Below are 21,032 nucleotides of genomic sequence, written 5' to 3' on the forward strand. Positions count from 1 at the left end.
TTTTTAAAGTTCTTTCTATTAGTTGTTTTTATGCAAAAACTAGAGAAATTTTGATGAAAAGCATACAGAAGTTCTGAATAAAAAAGTGTATATTTATGTTTATAATACTATTAATGTCATTTTTTCGTAATTCTTTTTTATACTTTATTAAACTTATATAATAACTAATTTTCAAATAGTGTCTGTTATTAATCATTGCTTTGTTTTCTTGAAAGAACTTTTATAGTTGCTTTGCTAGAATTTAAGCTTTTTTAAGCTTCATATTTGTCAAAAAGCAAGTTCATTACTAAATTTTTTTTAAGTGAAGTGTTTTATATGTAATGTAAAATAAAGTTCTTCGCGGGCAGTAGTTTTAGTTAAAACGTGATCTTTTTTTTTCTCTTCATTACAAACCTATAACATCTAATTTAAATCTTAAAAATTCCAAACTCAAGAATACCTAGTGTAAATTTTAGTAAGTTCTGGTTTAGCGAGCAGTCCGCAGTTTGTTGATCCCTACCACTAGTTATGTATTATTTTGACTCGGTGGATTTCAAAAAATGTTTTGAAAAAAATTCTCCAACACAACTGTTTATCTACTCAGCTTTGCTATTGCTGATAACAGTACTACACTTTTAATATTGGTAGTTCTGGTTGTGGATTCCATTGCAACCTTAGTAAAAAAGAACTTTTAATAATAATTTTTTTACCGCATTAAGTTGCCTAACAGTGAATTTCAAGTTAAAGTTAACTACTTTCACCAAACTCTTTAAATTTTCATGAAAACTATTGTATAGTCTTATCGTGTAGCAGAAACAGAATCTTTTTTTACAAAAAAACAATTAGTTACAAAACAGAAGAACTTTCAAGTGAAACACAACTTAAATATTTTTCAGAAAGTTTGTAATAGTTATTACACAGTATGATAATTTACAATAGCTTTCTTAGTTTAACAATTTCTTCTTTAAAGTAAAAACTGATTTTTTAAGGTTATATTTTTCAAAAGTAGTGTTTTAAAGCTGCTTAAAATAAATGACTCTTTTGTATTTGAATTGAATTATACTTTTATTATATGTATATTTTAATAGTGTAATTAAGTATTTAGTACAACTCGTTAAAACAAAATTAAAAACTAGTTTATTTTTGATGAAGTATTTACACTTTAATTTAACCTTATAACTAAATCAATTCGTTATAATAAAGTATATGCTGTTAATGAAAACTACTGCTTATAATTAACTTAGTTTATTTAATACGGTTTACAATTTATAGAACTTTCTATACCTAGACTTTTTACCACTGTGTAATCTATGTAATGTGCATGAACTGCAGTATATATAGAAAAATTACCTCAAGTTCCTCTTATTTTTCAGTAAAAACTTTTTCAAATTACTTTATATTTGAAATTATAGATATTTCGACAGACTGCTTTTGCAAACAACTAAAACCCTCGCCTTTTAAAAATTAATAAAATGCTATTAAAATTGGATTGGTAGAATGAAACTGTAACCATGATAGTATTTTTATTTTTACAGCCGACTATACACAAATGTTTACCTAACTTTTAATTAACGTTATGAATTTATTCAATAATTTCCTTAGATTTCAAACTAGTTAATGTTTCTTTAAATTAAAAACTATAAGAAGTTATTAGCGACTAAAACTTAGTCCTTTTTTTTAAGTTAGTCGGAATTTTATAAGTCTAAAAATAAACCAAAGGTCAAGAGAAAGAAAATTAAGATCTACTATCCTTGTGTAAAAAAGTTCATGTCACATAAAGAATATTTTTGAATTCTTTCAAACTTTTATAGGGTTTGCTCTAAAATAAATATAGACACACTACTTTTTATAACGTTTATACAGCATTAAAAGAAACAGTTCTTAAAATAAGTCTGAAAGAAGTACAGGAGTATAACGCAGTGAAAAAAAAAATAATTTGTACAATTTAGAAAAACCTGCCAGCAAAGTTTTACGATAAAAAGGCGAGAGCAAAATGAAAAGCAGCAAAAATCAAAGACACAATTTTAGTTCGTTTTGGCATCTAGAACGATCGAAATTTTGTGGACAGAATTATATTCTGATGACCTATCACATTCCTCAAACAAATGTTCTTGGCAATTCTGTATAAAAAATATAGCCTAAATTATTATAAGCTTTGTTGATTAAATTTTAACTTTTACTTAAGTTATAGAAATCTTTTAAACATACACTGTGCTTGAAGTTTTTTAGATACTTAAGATGATTTTTATTTAAACTTGGTTTAAAGTGCTCAATAATTTGTATACAAAGAACTTGGCTTTTATTTCATCAAAAATCTACCAACTCTCAAAAACTTTCTAAGCCTTAACCAAACAGTCTTTGACTTAATTGATATACAAAATTATCTCAAACATAACTAAGTTCCGTATTGTCAAGGGTTTTTTAAATTTTGCTAACATATTGAAAAATTATTACGACATATCATCAAATTTATTTGTAGAAATAATTTAAATACTTTATAGTTTAATAATAAACACAGTTCTGACGATCACCTGAAATTTTACACTTTAGTTATAAAATATATGTAATCTGTTGGTTATTGTTTAACTTAACTACTCAAGTACTTAAAAAAAAACATAACAAACAGTATAAAAACAATATTTTAAATTGCTTTTAAGTTTACAATTTGTAAAAAACTAAATACCTGGTGAAGGTTCCGATGCTGTTATTTGACTTTCAGACCTAAAAATTAAATATATTTGCTATAAAAAACTTTTTTAAGATTTTAAGATTTGAAAGTTTAAAAGTTTTAGTTCTAAAAGTAAAAAATTAAAATTATCATCAAAAAACAAACCTTAGTGAATGAATATGAAACTAATTATAAATAAAAGTTTTTATGTTGTGTAAAGGTTAAATCATAGCTTAATATGATTGTTTTGAGTTACCTAGATTTTTATTTAAACAAAACAAAAAACTTCAATTAAAAAGAACTTGAAACCTCAAATCATCCTGACAATACTCAATTCTGGTCCTAGGAATGGTCGGTAGAAATCCAGTGAGAGGAGCAGTCATAGGTTCGAATCCGGTGTGGGGCACATCTGTATCTGGCTGACGGGTTGATTCGATTGTGTCGGTCCTAAAGAAGGACTGCAACTCTATATCATCCGCTGGAATACTATAAGAAAAAAATTATATTTATCTATTTTAATCTTAGTTTGTATTTTACAAGTGTTCAAATACAAGCAAGTTTTGTTTTTATATTTAAAACTCTTTTTATTTAATCTTACCTGGCCGGAACTTGTCTTTTTTTCTTTTTTGAGCAAATTCTTGCGAATGTCTTGCATCTTCGTAAACTAGAAGATGAAACACTGCTTCCTTAAAAATACAATGCTCTTGTTATTACTTATTTATTTTTAATTAAGTTAACATTTGTTGGAAATATATATTAAAATTTAATCTTAGGAAACAATTAAACTCACACAATTTCTTTAAAGCGAAGATTTTTGATAAAAAGTTTGTTGATAAAGTTGTTTATGTTTATAATTTTATATAAGATCTAAAAAATGATTTATGTTTTATATCAGTAAAGTTTGTTTGATTTTTATATTCTTTATAATTAATTCATTATAAGTACTATTTTAAAATATTTATGACAAAAAATACATTCATGAAAACTTTCAAAAAACCTGTTTTTAGTATCTTCGTTAAAAATACATGTTTTAAAACAAAAGTAAGAAAAATAAGTAAAACTACTATTTTTATATTCTAAATCGTTAATAGAATACTTTTGTTGTTCCTTCTTGGTATTTGATAGTACCTGTAAATAGACAATTAAAATAAAAACCAATAATAAATGAAAAACAAACATTTTAAAGTTATAACAGAAATCAAAAACTAATAGGTTTTCAATACAAATAAAATGTTACATTCAAGCTTATAAGTTCTTAAAAGTATAGTATATGAATAGCTTTTTGTATTAATACTTATGGTGAAAAGGTTTTTTCTAAAATAAATATTTTAGAACATTAAAAATTGCTAAGAGTACTTTAATTTTGTAAAAGTCGATCTTAGCATTTAGAGTATTCTTTATCAAATTAGCACTTTTTAACTTTTTTAAACTTCTTTAAAGACTGAAAAAGATATTTACAAAATACCAAGTTGAAATAGATTTCTAATTATTTTACTTTTAGCTCTAACATTATGTTCTAAACTTGAAACATTACACTATTTGTAAAAGTTAAATTCCAAAAAAAAACTTAAACAAATTAAAACAGAGTATTTGTAACGTTTTAACTAGACTTTTATGAAAAACAAATATACAGCAGATTTTTTTTTACCGGTACTATAATACATCCTTCCCTAAGCCTTCAAACAGGGTTTCCTTAAGTGTGTGATGTTAACATTTCAGTAGGAAAATGATATGACTTAAAGTTATTGTGCAAAGCGCAGCTTTTATTTTGGTTTTAGGTTTTCAAAATCAGTAATTATTTTTATTTTAAAACTAAAGTATATAGAAAACAGTAATTGTTACTGAAAATATACTTAAACTTTAGGTGTCAGTAACTATTTATTTTTAAATGTTTATATAAGTTGAACTTAATGATAACATTATAAAGATGGGTTTTTATAAAAAAATAGATACCAGCTAAATGTTTCAAGAAATGTCTTATTATCTTAATTTATTTTGGATAAAATAAACTTTAAGCTATGCTAGGTTTCTAGTTTTAATATGTCGTTAGTATTAGTTATAAAATTTTACTACATAAGATTTTTTTCTATTGAAATTATTAATTTTAATTTTTCTTCAGGATAATTAATATTAAACCTTTACAAAAGTTATTTTTATGTCTGGATTCAAAAGGTTATTTGTAAATTTATTCAAGTTTTCTGAATTTCTCAAGGTTTAATAAACAAGCTTTTGGTTCATTTTTAGTATAGAACTAAATTTACGTTTTAAAAATGTCTTAAATTGTATAAAATATTGTCTAAAGATAACTTAAATGTGGCTTTTAATGAAAAAATAAGTTTAATGATAAATAAAATTATCTTAATTATTGGTTTTTTGTACCAAGTCAAAAGTTTGTCACTTAACATGTAAATATTGTTTAAAATTCCAGGTATTTTTTTTAATTTCTCTAATTCCAGGTTTTCTAGCCTAAATTGTCAAACACCAGATTTTTCCAGTGATCTAAGTTTTTGGAAACTCTGTTATATTCAGTAAAAAGAAAGTTGTCTACTACTCTAAATTATTTTTGACCTTAATTTGTTAGTTCTTTTAATGGACTTTATAAGCTTTCAAGTATTTTAAACAGTTTGTGTTGCCTTTTTACTAAAATTATGCATTTAGATATAATTATGAACAGTATAATAGAACAGCTGTATAATATTTGCTAAATTAGAAATATTTAAATACAATAAGGGACTATCCTAAATTTCAAATTGAAATGTAGGCGATTTTGTGGATAAATTTAGGAATTCTGATTTAAAACAATACCTTAAGAAAACTTGTGTCTAGTAAACATTAAACGACTGATCAAGTATTGAGCTAAAGAAAACTTACAAAATTACTTACACCTAATTTTGTAAACTATGCCTGCGTTTGATGAAATAACAACTTGGCCTTTTAAAATTGCCGCAATTAAACCATGAATAATTCTATGTTCTTAAAATTTTAAATCGTCTACACAGAAAATCAATATACTATATGTCTATTTCTGCTTATTTTAACTTTGTTGAAGTTAGTGTTATTGATAAATGTTTTATTAATAATTTGTTTTTGAAGCTAACTTTTATTGACTACATTAATCTTGAAACTTAATGAAAATATTATTGTTTTAATAGCTAAATAGTTGTTATTAGTTGAGCCCTAAATGTACACAAAATTCAATTTGAATTTTCTTAGTATATAATTAAAATAAATATAATGATTTTTATGATTACATGTACAGATAATACAACTATAGTATACATATTATAGACTAAGAACAACTAATTTTTAAGCGTAACAACAAATCGCGAACTAGTCAGGTTACCACTTTTTATACGCAAAGGAAAAAAATTATTTTGGAATTTTTTTTATCAACATGCCACTGTTTGGTTATAAAAGCTAACTGAGTCACTAACTAGCCTGGAACACGGGTTTGCACAAAAAATGTATGATTGTACTAAAATCAAATTATTTCTTAGTTTTGGTGTACCTTTAATTTTTTCGGAGTAAAGTAACAGTAGGAACATTGACAATGCACCTTGAACCTTACGTATAAATAAATACTTTACTGTTTTCAGAAAAATTTTAATGTTCACATCAAATAATACCTGATATTCATTTATTTTAACAAAAATTGGATTTATTCTTGTTTATTTTAAGCTTTTAGATTTTTTTCAAAAGTTTGTGTTATATTTGAATTGAATATATTTAAACTACATACTTTTTTAAACTCCATAAACTCTTTATTTGACTTTAAATTTGACTCATCTACCAGATTTAATGCGTACCTTATCAATATCCGTACTGTATTTAATTAAATTCGAAAATTATTCTAATTTTCAAATGGTTTTAAGAAATGGTTATGAAAAATGTTAAAGTATTAGGGACCAAAGCAAATACATAACAAAACTAACAATGGCTTTAATCAAGGTTGCCACTCCTTAAAAAAAACTTGGTTACATTAAACTACCCTGAGTCAGCCTGAGTGTATGAGAAAACTAAAATATAAGTAGTAAAACTTTAAAACTTTTAAAAATGTGTTAATCAAACTTAAATACTTATTTTAACCAAAAGTCTAGAAGAGAGTACATAATTTTAAATTAACTGGAAATAAATTGTTTAAAGTCATAAAAATTAAGTAGAGTAAAAGAAAAAAAACATCCAAACCAGCTTGAGTTTTACAATTAACCTGATTTAGCTTTAGTTCACTGAGTGTGTGGTAACACCGTTTTATTATGAAGAATAAAATACAACCAATAAATTACTTTTTGTAAAATATATTTTGATTAACTTTTGTGATATAGTTAATTTTATAAAATTTTCATATATCAAAGTATACAAGACAACTTTTTTACTTTACACTTTCAAAAATTTTTTAAATAACTTAAATCTTTAGTTTCCTAGTTTTTATAAAAATATACATCAAATTTTCAGGAGTCAAACTTTAAATATAAAAAAAACATTTTTATCAATTTAAAATGAGAAAGGTTTAGTTCGAAGCAAAATGAGATATTTTTGTATAAACTTAACAGAAATATTTAAGAACAAACTACGAAATATTAATAAAACTGGTTAAAATTGTAAGGAAGTTATATTTTATCAATTGGCCTTTTTTATTTGCAATTTTTTTAACAATCCTATATTTTTTCGAAAACCTTCAACTAGCTTGGGTTAGCCATAGTTTTTAAAATTAAGATAGTCTTAGTGGGAGGCAAACATGTAATTCAAATTATCCATGCAAGGAAAACATTAAGAAAAAGGGTGAACAAAATTAAATAACTTTCTACTAAATTGGTAGTACACATGACAGCTCTAATAAACACAATAAATGATATGATTAAATTTTAATCAAAATTAGATATTTTAAAATTAAAATATATTAACAAAATATGTACGCAGGATTTAAAAAATATTAGTTTTAGTTTATTAATAATCAAGGTAAAAATAGGATTAAGGTAGGAATTAGAGTTTATTATGACTGAAAATAAAAACATTGCAAAAGTATGATTGTGTCATTAAATATTCACTCACTATCATTTATCGCAGCAGTAAATAAAATTATGATTTAAACCAATGAACACATAACATAACAAATATAAACAATATCATTAAAACACCTAAACCTCTACAAAAATACTTGATTAAAAAAAACAGCATACATATTCTGAAACAAGGTTGAAGTTTTTTAATGATTAAACGAAAATATTTTTTTTAAGTTTTAAAAAAAAAATTAAAATAACTTTTTTTTTAATTAGTGCAATAACTCAGTCCTTTACAAAAACTTATTACAATTTAATTGGTGAAATTGCATATTTTTCGTTTGAACAAAAAAATGAAAGATAGGTATTTATATCTATAAAAATTATTGAAAAGTATATTTAAATTTTTTTTTTCTTAAAACTATCTTAATATTTTAGTATAATTTAGTTCACTTTTATAACATAAATAGAATATTTTTTAAAGTCTTTAAATATTGCAAACTGATCTTTTAATTTAAAAAAATATAAAAACAGTACTTGGAATATTTTTCTGCTTTTTAACTGAGTTGAGATATATTATGCTAAACATTTTTTTTTAATTTGAAGACTTTTTTTTTGATTAAACATCAGTCAACAGATTGTTTTAGACAACTTGAAAAACGTTAATATTTTCAAACACAGGGTTATACATGGTTACCAAATGTTTTTGGCAAATTTTCTCCGGGTTTTTAAAATTACACATAGTGGTCTATTTTTAGTTTAAAATCCAGTTTAAAGTAAAAAACTGTGTTAAATAGTATAACAACATTGAAAAGATATCTTAAAGCTTCTTTAAATGTGTTTTTTTTTTAATATTTTTGATGTGGACAAAAAATTAACTATATGATAGATTTTTTGTGTCAAGTCGAAATATTACTACTTAATATGTAAAAGTTGTTCAAAATTCCAGGTTTTTTAATGATTTAGTGGAAAATTCAAGGTTTTTCCAGGACTCAAGGTTTTTTTGCAACCTTGTAAATATTACAAACCAAAACAAAAACCAGGTAATAAATACATCTAAATCTTTATTTTAATAAAATTCTAACAATTTAAAATGCAAAATCGCACAACAAGCCACCTTACACGTAACCACCTTACTTTTTGTTATTACCTGTTTTTTAATCAACAAACGCTTTAATTAGTTTACACTTCACCAGTTTCAGTCAACACTTACGCGGATTGGCACCGCGGATTTTTGTGCAATTGACTCACAGATTAATCTGGTCTCAGTCAAGTTGACTTCAATTGAAAATCTTCAATTGAGAAACTTCAGTGTAATTTTCCGTGTGCCGACACGCGTGAAACCTGTGGAATCGTTAAACAAAAGGTTGAAGTTGAAAATTTTCCCTTATATTTTTTTCGCCACCTTTTTATTTTGCTGCCTCACCCATTTCAGAGGGTTGTAGATTAAAAAAAGTATACAGAATGGCGTTTATAAATTAAAAAAATATACTTATATTTTTACTATTGCATGTTATTAGTTGAGTCAACTTGAAAATTTATTTTTAATCCCGTGCGTTTCATAAACACTAAATAAAGCTATTTATGTTTATTAAAGCACCTCTTTTCCTTGGCCAAGCTCAAACTTTTTTTAGATATTGCACATTTATTTAAGCTAAAAAAACAATCTACAGGTTTAAGCAAATAAAATCGCTTACCTGCGACCTGTGAAAATTAGCATACAAAAAATTAACCTAGTTATAAAAATTTCAAACCAGTACATCAAAAATAATTTACCTGGTTCGCTGGTCGTGCTCTTGTTAATGCAGGACACGAACACGGATATGATTCCGAACACCGCGCAAACCAGCATCACCGAGGCGATTACGGCGACCAGTATCACCGTGCTCCTCGACAGCGTGAACTTGGGTTGCTCTTCGCTCGCCTTCCTCGTCGTCGTGGTCAGCATCATCGGTGTTTTGATCGCCACCCTTGCCAATTTGCTCGTGGTGAGCGCTGTGAAAATTATTTAATTTAGTTTTTACTTGAAATCAATCAAAATGTTTAGAAGCAAAAAAGTTTGCTGGGTTTTGTATCTATTGTGTTAGTTTTTATAACGTAGCAGTTCAAACTAGATTAAAATACGGATTGTATATAGATGATTGCCATTCGGAAATCATAAAAAAAAGCTTTTTGGCTTTGCTAACAACATAATATAATATTGTTATAACTAAGTCTATTGTATGGGTAGGTGTAAAATTTGCACGAGCGGACAAAATTGCACGAGGGGATTAAATTGCACGGATTGAGTTTTTTATTCTTATTTTTTATAAATTTTATTTTTTTTTTTACTACTGTTACCCCTAACCCCTACCCTTGGTTGGTAAGTTATTTTATTTATTTATTTTTATATTTCATTTTATTAATTTATTTTTACTATCACTGCAGGGTTGCCACTCGTTTTCGATTAACTTGCACTTGAAAGCGTTTTCTACAATTGAATAAACATATGGTAAGCAAACTGACCTTTTATGCATAATTTTATGGTACGATCAGGTTTGCCACTTGTTTTTTCAAAAAAATTTCCAGGTTTTCCAAATTTCTTCCAGATTTTTAAAAGTAAATATTTTTGGGTCTATTTATAGTTTTAAGTTAATTTATATAAAAGAAACTGTGTTAAACAGTACAAATACATTTAAAAGATGCTATAAAGTTACTTTAAATGTGTTTTTTAATAAAAATGTTTTTGATGATGACAAAAAAATCTTATTTATATGATAGATTTTTTGTGTCAAATTGAAATTCTAGTAATGAAAATGTTGAAGTTATTAAAAATTCCAGGTTTTCCCAGGTTTTTTGATCAAAATTCCAGGCTTTTCCAGGTTTTTTTCAAAATTTCTCAAATTCCAGGTTTTCCAGGTTATTTTTGCCTAAATTGTCGAATTTCAGGTTTTTCAAGGTTTCCAGGTAAAGTGGCAACCCGGTCACTGTTACCCCTAACCCTTACCCTCTGTCGGTAGCTTTTTTTTTTTTGTTTTTAACTAATTTATTTTTATTTATTTACTTATTTTTCTTATTTATTTAAAAATAATTCTTATTATTTATTATTTTATTTTAATGTTTTTTTTTACTCTCATGCAAAAATGACCTTCCGTGCAAAATTGTAACTCGTTCAAAATTGACCCTTAGTACAAAACTTTCTTTGTGCAAAATTGATCATTCGTGCAATTTAGTCTCTCGTGCATTTTATTCCGTCGTGTAATTTAGTCTTTGTGAAATTTTGACCCATTCCCTAATGTATACTTTTATAATAATTAAAACAAATAGCACTAGAAAATACAGGGTAATAAAAATCACCTTTGGCTGCACTAACTTTTGTCAAAACAAACTGATTAATTATTGTAAGTAGCTTTTCAAATCTACACAAAGCTATATGAAAAATAATTTCTAAGTGTGACAACGTTTTTGGGATTTTCAAGGTTATTACTCGGCACTAAGATTTAACATAGTATAATAACAATTGGTCTTTAAAATGGATTTACTAAGTCATAAAAAACATAAACCATTTATTTTTATCAATTTGAACATACAGTAACCTCTCGCTTATTTACGCACATTGTGTCCACAGAAAAAGTGCGTAAAGATATGAGAGATCGTAAAGAAACGAGAGGTACCAAATATACTCACTATAATGGCTGTTTTTTGATATTACTTCTAGCTAAAAGCAGACTGAGCACTTTCCCACTTTTAATTATTTGTTTACTTCATTTATAAATATGAAAACAAAAGATAAAACTAAACATATATTAAAAAAAAGGATTTGAACTTCTATAAAATAATATTAATACGAGTAGAAATAATTTTATTATTTTAATAATAAGTAGAAATTTTCTTTATCTTTACTTATATGTGACATTTATATTCTAATCTACTTTGCAAATTCAATTTATAATTGAACATTTCTTTACAATTATAAAATGGTGTTTATTAATATATAGGGCAAGACTGCTATATTATTTCTTTGTGTTTTAAACTCTCATTGTTTCATTATAGTTTCATTATTAAACACAGTCATGTTTATTTCAGAATTTTGATTTAATCTCTTATTGTTAACAAAATTCCTGATATACTGAGGTATAACTAAATGTTTATCAATTAGTCAAGGAATATAAATTTACAAAGTCTAAAGATATAGAGAGGTGTGTTAGCATTCAAAAACATATTTTAATTTAAAAATATACATTAGACCTAATTTGTGCAATATTTAAAAAAATTAAGATTTTTGTTTTCTGAATTTTTTAGAATTCTGAAATGCGTAACTAAACGAGAGTGCGTAACGTCACGAGTGCGTAAAGATCCGAGAGGTTACTGTATTTAATAAAAAGTTCATTTTTTTGAAGGCTTAGCTCTTTTAGTAGTAAAACATCAAGTAACCACTTAAGTTACAACAACAAGGTAATAAATTAGTAAAAACTAGCTTTTGCAGTCTTTAAGGATAAAAGAATAGAAAAAGTCTTTTACAGGCCACAGTCATTTAAAATAGTTTTAGTAGTCATTAAAAATAAGTAATTTAATATGAAAATTTAACACAGCATACAACAACAAAAACTAGTAATTACCAACTATCAAATTTAGAGTCTTATTTAACTGTGTAGCACATTTTATTTTCCTTGTTGTCTTTTTTAAGTTAAGGGCATAGGGAGGTAAATCTCTTTTTTCACAATTTGGTCTTAATTTATAGAGTTTTAACCGAGATACAAGATGCTTTTTATAGATTTTAAAAGTTCAAAATAACTTTTGAGGTATAGCAGGTCAAAGTCGGAGGCAACAATAGGTTCCTTATGGAGGGGGGAGGGCGCAAATTAAAACGGCAAATAACTAGAAATCACTTAAATGTAACTATGTAAAGATAACTACCTAAAAGTTGCAGGAAATATTCCTTGCAATGTTCAGAAAATTTTGTTGGAAAAAGTTTAAAAATTAGAAACTTTGTAAGTTTTTTTTGTTTTTTATCATAAAACTTTTATTTTTCTTATTTTTTTATTTTGTTCCGACAGAACTTCCTAAATATTGCAAGAAACATTTCCTGCAACTTTTAGGTAGTTATTTCAAAAAACGTGGATTGATTTTAGTGATTTCTAGTTATTTGCGTTTTAGTTTGCGCCCTCCATAAGGAACCTATTGTAGTCTCCAACTTTGACCTACTGTATCTCAAAACTTATTTTGAATTTTAAAAATCTGTAAAAAGCAACTTGTAGCTTAGTTTAAATTGGTTAGTAAGACTAAATTGTAAAAAAGGTTATTTGAAATTCATTAAACAAGTTTATAAAAACACTTTTTTTTTTAATTGATCTAATCACCTTTAAAATTATTGCAGTCTGCATAATCTGAGCCTTCTCCACAAGGAACGCACTCACTGCTTGCATTTTCGTAGAAACTGGATTTGCAACCACCGCATTGGGTGTTTTGAACTATGGTGCACGGCCAGAACTCATCCCGGTTGTAAGTAGCACAATCCTTTGAAAAAATTAAAGTAATAAACAAAAAGTTTAAAACTATTAATAAGCATAAAAAGCGCATAAATCATAACTTAATATAATAGTTTTTAGTTAGATATGAACTTTAGTTGGACCTAATTTATTTAAAATGAAGCAATGGTTTTTAAATACATAAAGAAAGATACCTTTACATTTTGATATTATTTGAAGTAAAATATAAAAACACTTTTAAAAATAGGATATAAATGTGTTTAATGTGAACACTAATTAATATAACATTATTTACATTTGATGAAACGTCTACAATAATTAATAAAATTATAACTTTTTCAATAAAATCATTCCAGAACATAAATTACTTTTAAAAAGTTCAACAATAGCTTACCTTGCACCTTTTACATGAATCGTGACCATCATATTCCTTGTATGTTCCTTCGCTACACTTCTTGCATTTATGTAAATAACCCCATTCACAGTACTGTATAATTAAAAAAAAATTATCTTTCTAGCTAGCAATAGAAATTAAAAAGTTGACAGCTCTAAAAACGTGTTAAAAAAGTTTCTTTTAAGCTGTTTATAATAAAAGCATACAAAAATTTACTTGATTTAAACATTGTTATACAGAGTTTGTTTAAATTTGAAAACCTTATTCCTAAAACTTTTGTTTCAGAATTAATGTTCAGAAAAGGAATTTTTTTATTAAATATAGGGTTCCCACTAAAATTTTTAATAAAATACCATGTTAAAAGTAAAAATTATGCGTTATTTTTAAGTCAAATTTAAAACAATGTAAAATTGTGTGATAACTAACTGCTAAAAGACGTGTTAGCAATGAAGTAATTGTATAAATTGGTAAAATGACAAATTAAGTTCTTTGATTAGTAAGGTTCTTGTGGCATATGCAAGTTGTGCAAAGAAATTAGTTTACTGTACACAGAGTAGTGAATTTTGTAATCTGAATCTACTTTTAAAACCAATGACAAGTTCAAGGAGTCTAATGTAGTTGCAAAAATACTGAATAAAGTAGTTTTTGGTAGATAGTATTATAAAAACAATAAAATAATAAAGTAGTATAAGAAACACATTAACTTGGTAAGCTAGTTGTACAAAAAAGGCTATTATTCTTTTAAATTTTTACTTACAACCTAATAAAAAAAGTATTTTAGTTTAAGCATCTTTATATTCTTAATTAGAAAAGAACATTTAAATATAGTTATATCAGTGTTACCAATGGTTTTTAGAAATTTCTTCCAGATTTCTGAATTTTTTTCAGTTTTTTAAAGTACACCTTTTTGGGTAGATTTTTAGTTTTAAGTTAAGTTTGAGGTTAAAAACTGTGTTAAGTAGTACAATAACATTGAAAAGATACTGTAAAGCTACTTTAAATGTGTTTTTTAATAATAAAAAAGTTTTGATGATGACAAAAATTTTCATCCATATGGGATGTTATTTATGTCCAATTAACATTTTACTACTTAACATATAAAAATTGTTTAAAATTGCAGGTTATTGGTTTTTTAGTAGTGATGTACCGGACTTAGTATATGGGTCCGGATCTGGCCGGATATTGCCATTTTTGTCTGATATCCGGATCCGGCCGGATCTTGATATAAAAAAAAGTCCGGATCCGGGTCCGGGATTTGGATCTAGATAGTAAAAAAGAGCATACAGAAAAGTATTTTTTTCAAAAACAAACCCTGTGTAAATTAAAAGAGTCATTTTTGTCAGAAAATACGTTCAAAAAATAAACACCTACACTGATTGGCTCATTTTGTACACGTAACTAATTTACATTTGTTTACATTTAAACTATGAAATAAACATTTCAGAAATGCAACTTTTTACCTGTGTTGTAAAATTAAAAACTTTACTACCAAATTTTCAACCTTATAGCTGTTCTACTGATTATTAGTAATTTTAGACTCAGGCTAGTTTATAACTCTAGCTAGTTTTGTTTTGACTTGAACAGTGGCAACCCTGCTAGTTTGAAAATTTTTGGGAATTTTTGAAAATCTAAGGCTGCCTCAGGCTAGTTTAGTTTTTTATAAAAACTCAGGCTAGTTTTAAGATTTTTTGAAAAACTCAGGCTAGTTTTCTTTTAGATTTTGAATGAGTTTGAAATGATCCAGTTTTCAATATTTTGTGATTTTCTAGTTAGTTTTGTTCAAGAACTTGATTTTAATTGATTTTAGATTGGTAAGGCTATAGGGGGGTCCACCTTGATTTTTACAAGTTGATCTTATTTGATAGATTTTAATCTTAGCTACTAGATACTTTTTACAGCTTAACAAAATTCAAAGTAGTTTTCGAGATACAAGGGGTCAAAGCCGGCCAGCTCAATAGCTTCCTTATAGAAGGTTCAAACTAAAAAGGCGAAGAAAAACCATTTCATTAAAAATCTATCTCCTCCTACAGTTTTTAAGCAATCTTATTCAAAATTTCAGTTTACCCTTTACTAAATTTTAAATCATTTGAGAGTAGGAATTTTTTTTATTTTGAGAAAAAGTCCCCTTTTTTTTAAAGTTGGTTTGTTTGAACTTAAGACCTTAAATTTGTAAATTTTAATTATTTGAAATTCCAATACTCAAAAGCTTTTAAACTTTGTAAGGAATATTTTTTTGAAAACTTGAGGTACCTAGCTTAAACCTAAGAGAAAATAGATTTTTAGTGAAATGAATGCGTTTTTAGCTTGCGCCTTCCACTAGGTCCCTATGGAACTCTCCGGCTTTGACCGCTTATAACTCAAAAGCTACTTTGAATTTTGTAAAGCTATAAAAAGCATCTGGTAGCTAAGATAGTATTTTATTAAATAAGATCAACTTGTAAAAAAAGTGTTTAACCCCCCTATAGCCTTAATTGTAAACATTACTTTACATAATTGTAAAGTGTTCAACCTTGTGGCTAGCTGTTCTACTGATTATTATCTTAAAGTAATTATTTTTTGGTTTTCCAAAACATCATTCTGACTCAGGAAAGTTTATAATCACTCAGGTTATTTTTTTTGAATCAAAGAGTGGCAACCCTGATATTAGCTAAAGTTAGGTGATATTCTGGTTGCCAAAAATCATAGAAAGTTTGTAAGTTTAGCAAAAAAGATATTTTAGTGTTTTTTATTGTTCTTTCAATTTGAAGTTTTTTTTACTGTACTTTCAACTTCAAGTTTTTCTTTTGTTCTTTCAATTTTAATAAAATTTAGATGTAAATATTGTTCAGAAAATTATAAAACATACCAGCTACTATTTCTAACTGTTAATCTTAACTATACCTTAATAACATATCATAAACTTTCTTATTATTTAATTATTTTAGCAGCACATTAATATTTTTTAGTCTAAATTTTTTTTAACTATAATTTTTAAAATTTATAAGTATATAGTTAGATATAACACATAAAAGATTAACTTCACACAATTATAATTAGTTAGTAGTTAGTTATATAAAATTGCATTATCGTACATAGTAGTTTTTATACTACTTACATTACAAATAACTTAGAGTATTAAGAATCCGGATCCGGCTGGATTTTAATTTGGAAAAAAAAATCCGGATCAGGTTCTGGCCAGATTCTAATTTGAAAAAAAAGTCCGGGTCCGGCCGGATTCTAATTTGAAAAAAAAGTCCAAATCCAGGTCCGGCCTGTCCCAAAATTGTGGGTCCGGTACATCACTATTTTTTAGTGACTTTTGTTCAAAATTCCAAGTTTATTTTTCTTAATTTCCAGGTTTTTAGCCTTAATTGTCAAAAAAACAGGTTGTTCAAAAAAATTATACACTTATTGTCATTTTTCATTTTATTATTTCTGAAGTACTTAACTTTTTTTCATTTCTTTTACATGTTATTAAGTACTTATAAAACTTATAAATACTACTAAAAAAATCTAATAAATTGATTGTTTAAGACTAAATTTTTTTTATACAAACTATTTTAAATCAATTCTTAAAAAAATGTATTAAGATTCAAAATAATGCACCATTAAAAAGTATGTTTCTAATTTCTTAAGCTTTTAATCAATACTGTGTTTGCCTGTTTTTTTTTAATAATATTTTTAAGCTTAGGCAGTGTTTTTTGTAAGCTTAGTTTTTTCATGGGATTTCAGTGAAGTAGAAACCCTGTAGACAGTCTGTTTACAGGGTTACCACTGGTTTTTCCAGATTGTTTTTTTGCCTAAATTGTCAAATTCCAGGTTTAACCAGGTTTCCAAGTAAAGTGACAACCCTATTTTTAGAAAAAATAATTTGTTATGCATATAAAACATAACTAACATTGTCAAAACCCGCAGGGCATGATGGACACTTTTGACAACTTCCATTCTCATCCATGTACTCTTTCCTTAGACACTTGCTTTCTACTGTCTGTGAAGCAATGATAGCAACTTTTGTTTAAAATGTTTTAAACTTTTAGGTAAGTTATTTTAATAGTGGTAACAGTAAAACTGTAAAAATTTGAAGAATGGTTAAAAACAGATTGATAGAAAAAGTTTTTTTTAGATGTTTGGTGTGTGCTTTCATAAGAAGCCTATTGAACTCACAAACTTTAAATTCACAAATTGTTTAGAAATTTTTCAAGTGGTAAAAGGTGTTATGTAGGTTTAAATAAATATATAATTAATATAAAATAAGATCAGCAAAACAATTTTCATCCTCACCTACATGCCCTTAACTACTCAAAGATAGATTTAGTGAATAAAAATCATTCTTTACAACGATGATAAACAAATAAAAACATTTTACAAAAGCTTAATATCTAAAATAGCTTCAAAACATCAATGCACAAGAAGCTTATGTTTTCATCAAAATGATTAAACGAAAAATCATAGTAAAAAAAATAAAAATTCAATTTTAGTTTTGCTTAAATATAATAACAACCTTTTAACTTTATTTCAACAATAAATAATTAAGTTTTTTAAAGGTGCTAATTGTATATGTCTTTACTAGTGGGTATTGGTCTAACAACACGAAACTATTGGTTTGAAAAACAATTATTATTAACAAAACCTACTTAATTTCTAAATACTATTTACAGATAATTTCTTTAACACTAAGTTTTCTTAGATTAGATACCTTAAAATTAAAAGTTTTATTGCTTGATAATACCGTTAGGATGAAAAATTGTAGCACAAAACTATTTAAATACTAATTATTAATACATTTATAAAACAATTATGTAAAAATTGATAAATAACTAAAATAAAACATTTTTACAAAACTTTAGTTAAGATCATATATTAAAAAAATAATAATTTTCATTTCTAACAAAAATGAGCTTTTAGTATCACATAAATAAACTAAGTTACTTACTATGCAATAGAACAATGATGAACACAGGACTAGAAATAACAATTTAACCAGCATCTCCTTGATTAAACTTGAATTAAAAACTGATTACAGGATAAACTTTAGTCAAGTAACAAAATTTCTGATGCAACAATCTAGTTTAAAACCAGTATAAACCAACTGCATCTCAAAATCACAGGAAAAGAAAAAGGCAATAGCTTTCCAGCCTGGGCAAGAAAATTTCATGAGCTTGCAAATTGAACGCATGGATGAACCGCGCTTGTTTAGATACAGCAGACATTCACTATTAAACTGTTCGCAATACTTGGCTGTTGTACTGTTAGTTCTACTATTAGCTTATATAATTCAAACAAAACTAGTTTTTCTGCATGCCATGCATGTTGTAGTTTTCTGTTTACTGTATTTACTTAAATAAAAATCTTAACATTTTTTGTACAATAATTAAATAATTACAACTTAAAGCATTACGCCTAAGTCAAAACAGGTTTGTATTGAATTTATTTTTGCAATTTTTGCTATTAATAAGTAAAGAAAAGCTAAGAAAAAATATTTATATTATAACCACAGCAAATTTTTTTTTTATTTACATTGAAGTGAAAAAAATAATTAACGATTATTTTAAAATGTAACTAAAGGTTCTTCTTTTTTCAGGTCCTACGACTAAATATTTTGATCGTCTTTTTTTGTCGTTCAATAATCAAATAATAAGGGTTTAAAGTTTAAAATGTTATAAAGTCCGAAACACTTTTTTCTAAAAAAATATATTTTATATGTTAAGTTGTATTCTAAAATTATTGTCTAGTTTACATATCCTGGACAAGACATTAAACAGTATCGGTGGTTTGTAGCCTCGATAACCGATATTTTTTTTTTCGTTTACCAGGTCCTTAAACCAAATTTTTTGAGCATTTTTTTTTTTGTTCAGTAAACAACTATAACAATCCTAAAATAGCTTATATAGAAGTAAACAATATAAAGCAGTTAGCAGGGCTACTAAAATTTTAGAGTCAAACTGTTCTGAACACTGAATAACTTTTTTTTTTGCTAAACTTAATATGTCATGATCAACTTAAGTAATGTAATTGTATGATGATTTTCTTATAGTTTCTCAATAAAGGGGTTCTTACGGGCAATGGGATAGATAGAGTTTAGAAACATTAGATTAATATACAAAACAAAGGAAAACTAATATTTAATTTACATGAACTAAGAAGCACAAAAATACATGATAACTTCATCACACGTGTTGGCTGCACTTTTAAGGTCGTCGCTTCTTATTGGCTGCTATTCTACTTATTTTTATTTTAAGTTGTAAGTATTAAAACTTTTTTTGGTTTATTTTTTGTATATTTGGGTGAGGAGGGTTAAGGATAAAGGTATAAATGTTTTCAATATTCTGCTGTATTATCTATTTACCTCATTTGCATAAGTTTGCATAATGTTATGAATGAAAACATTTCGAAAAACTTACAACTGCAGCCAACCTCATCACATTATACGAAAACTACAGTTGAACACAAATGATCAAATGTTACTAATAAGTATCTTAGAGCTTAAATTAAAGAAGTATCTTAAACTTAACGTGTTTGAAATACATCATACTAAAGCACATCGCGTTAACCATTTACTGCGAGAGATTTCAAGTAATGTTTTCTTTTATAAGCATTTCAAAGAATGTAACTCCTTGTAATGAAACCATTTTATTTATTTTCATAATATTTGTTTACGATACCTCAAATAACAATTTAATGATATTTATTTTTACCAAATGTTCTATTTTTATTCACACACTTCAAAACCATAAAATGAAATCGTGATTTCATGACAATATAAATCCGGCAAGTGGAAATTATAGCTCAAAGATAGGTTCTGTTTTACTTAGTAATAACTTATAAATAATAAAATAACATTTAAAGTTGGTAGTCAGCTCAGTCCTTTTAAAACAAGTTTTACTGGATTTTTTTTTTATATTACTGTCTTGAATAAAGTTCAGAACACTTAGAAACTTTTACTTTATTTTTTGTTATTCTTACTTTTTTTTTAGTATACAAATGTAAAAGTAGTTATAGATATTTTTACTTTATCAGAAAATAAAGTATTTAAATAGTAAGCTATGATAAATGTTCCAAGCAAACTTAAGTTTTTTTTTTTTGAGGAAATTACAGAAAAAATTCTTCTTTCTATGTTTGCAAATTTTGCTTGCTTTTTATTATTACAGTTTTAGACTTGGACAACTATTCAAAAGAAAAGAAAACAAAAATAATATTTTAAAATAGAAGGAATTTTGTTGTGGTTATTATCATTATCGTTAAAATTATGATAGTTTTTTATCTTTTTTCTTATTCAAAGCATAAATTTTACAGTATTTATCTTTATATTTAATAAAAGTTAAGTTCAGTTATTGCAAAAATCACTTCTTTAAAATTCTTTTAAAAAAAATTACAATAGTTTATTTAACTATTCAAATGTAAAATTGTTTTTACTGTTGAAGTTAAATTATTAAATAAAATAAAAATTATCTATTTAACAAAAATACTTATTAAAAAAAAATATAAAAAACTTCAGCGTATTACATTTTACTTTCTTTAAAGAAGTTGTAACCTATAATTCAAGTATT

The 21,032-nt window shown here is 25.8% G+C and overlaps 1 protein-coding gene across 1 annotated transcript; it reads right to left on the reverse strand.

Moving 5' to 3' along the window:
- Positions 1-1,671: 1,671 nt before the first annotated feature.
- On the reverse strand, positions 1,672-18,571 carry LOC145829675 (uncharacterized). The gene is made up of 9 exons (XM_082937530.1): positions 18,419-18,571; positions 17,384-17,473; positions 13,507-13,599; positions 12,984-13,140; positions 9,421-9,639; positions 3,246-3,333; positions 2,957-3,133; positions 2,663-2,700; positions 1,672-2,099 (listed from the first exon to the last, which is right to left on the reverse strand). Exons 1-9 carry the CDS (start codon positions 18,470-18,472, stop codon positions 2,077-2,079), a joined length of 939 nt encoding a protein of 312 aa, XP_082793656.1. The 5' UTR covers positions 18,473-18,571; the 3' UTR covers positions 1,672-2,076.
- Between the last annotated feature and the right edge of the window lie 2,461 nt (positions 18,572-21,032).

The sequence above is a fragment of the Thalia democratica genome, chromosome 2, assembly GCF_965202585.1.
Source record: "Thalia democratica chromosome 2, ktThaDemo2.hap1.1, whole genome shotgun sequence".
Lineage (NCBI taxonomy): Eukaryota > Metazoa > Chordata > Thaliacea > Salpida > Salpidae > Thalia > Thalia democratica.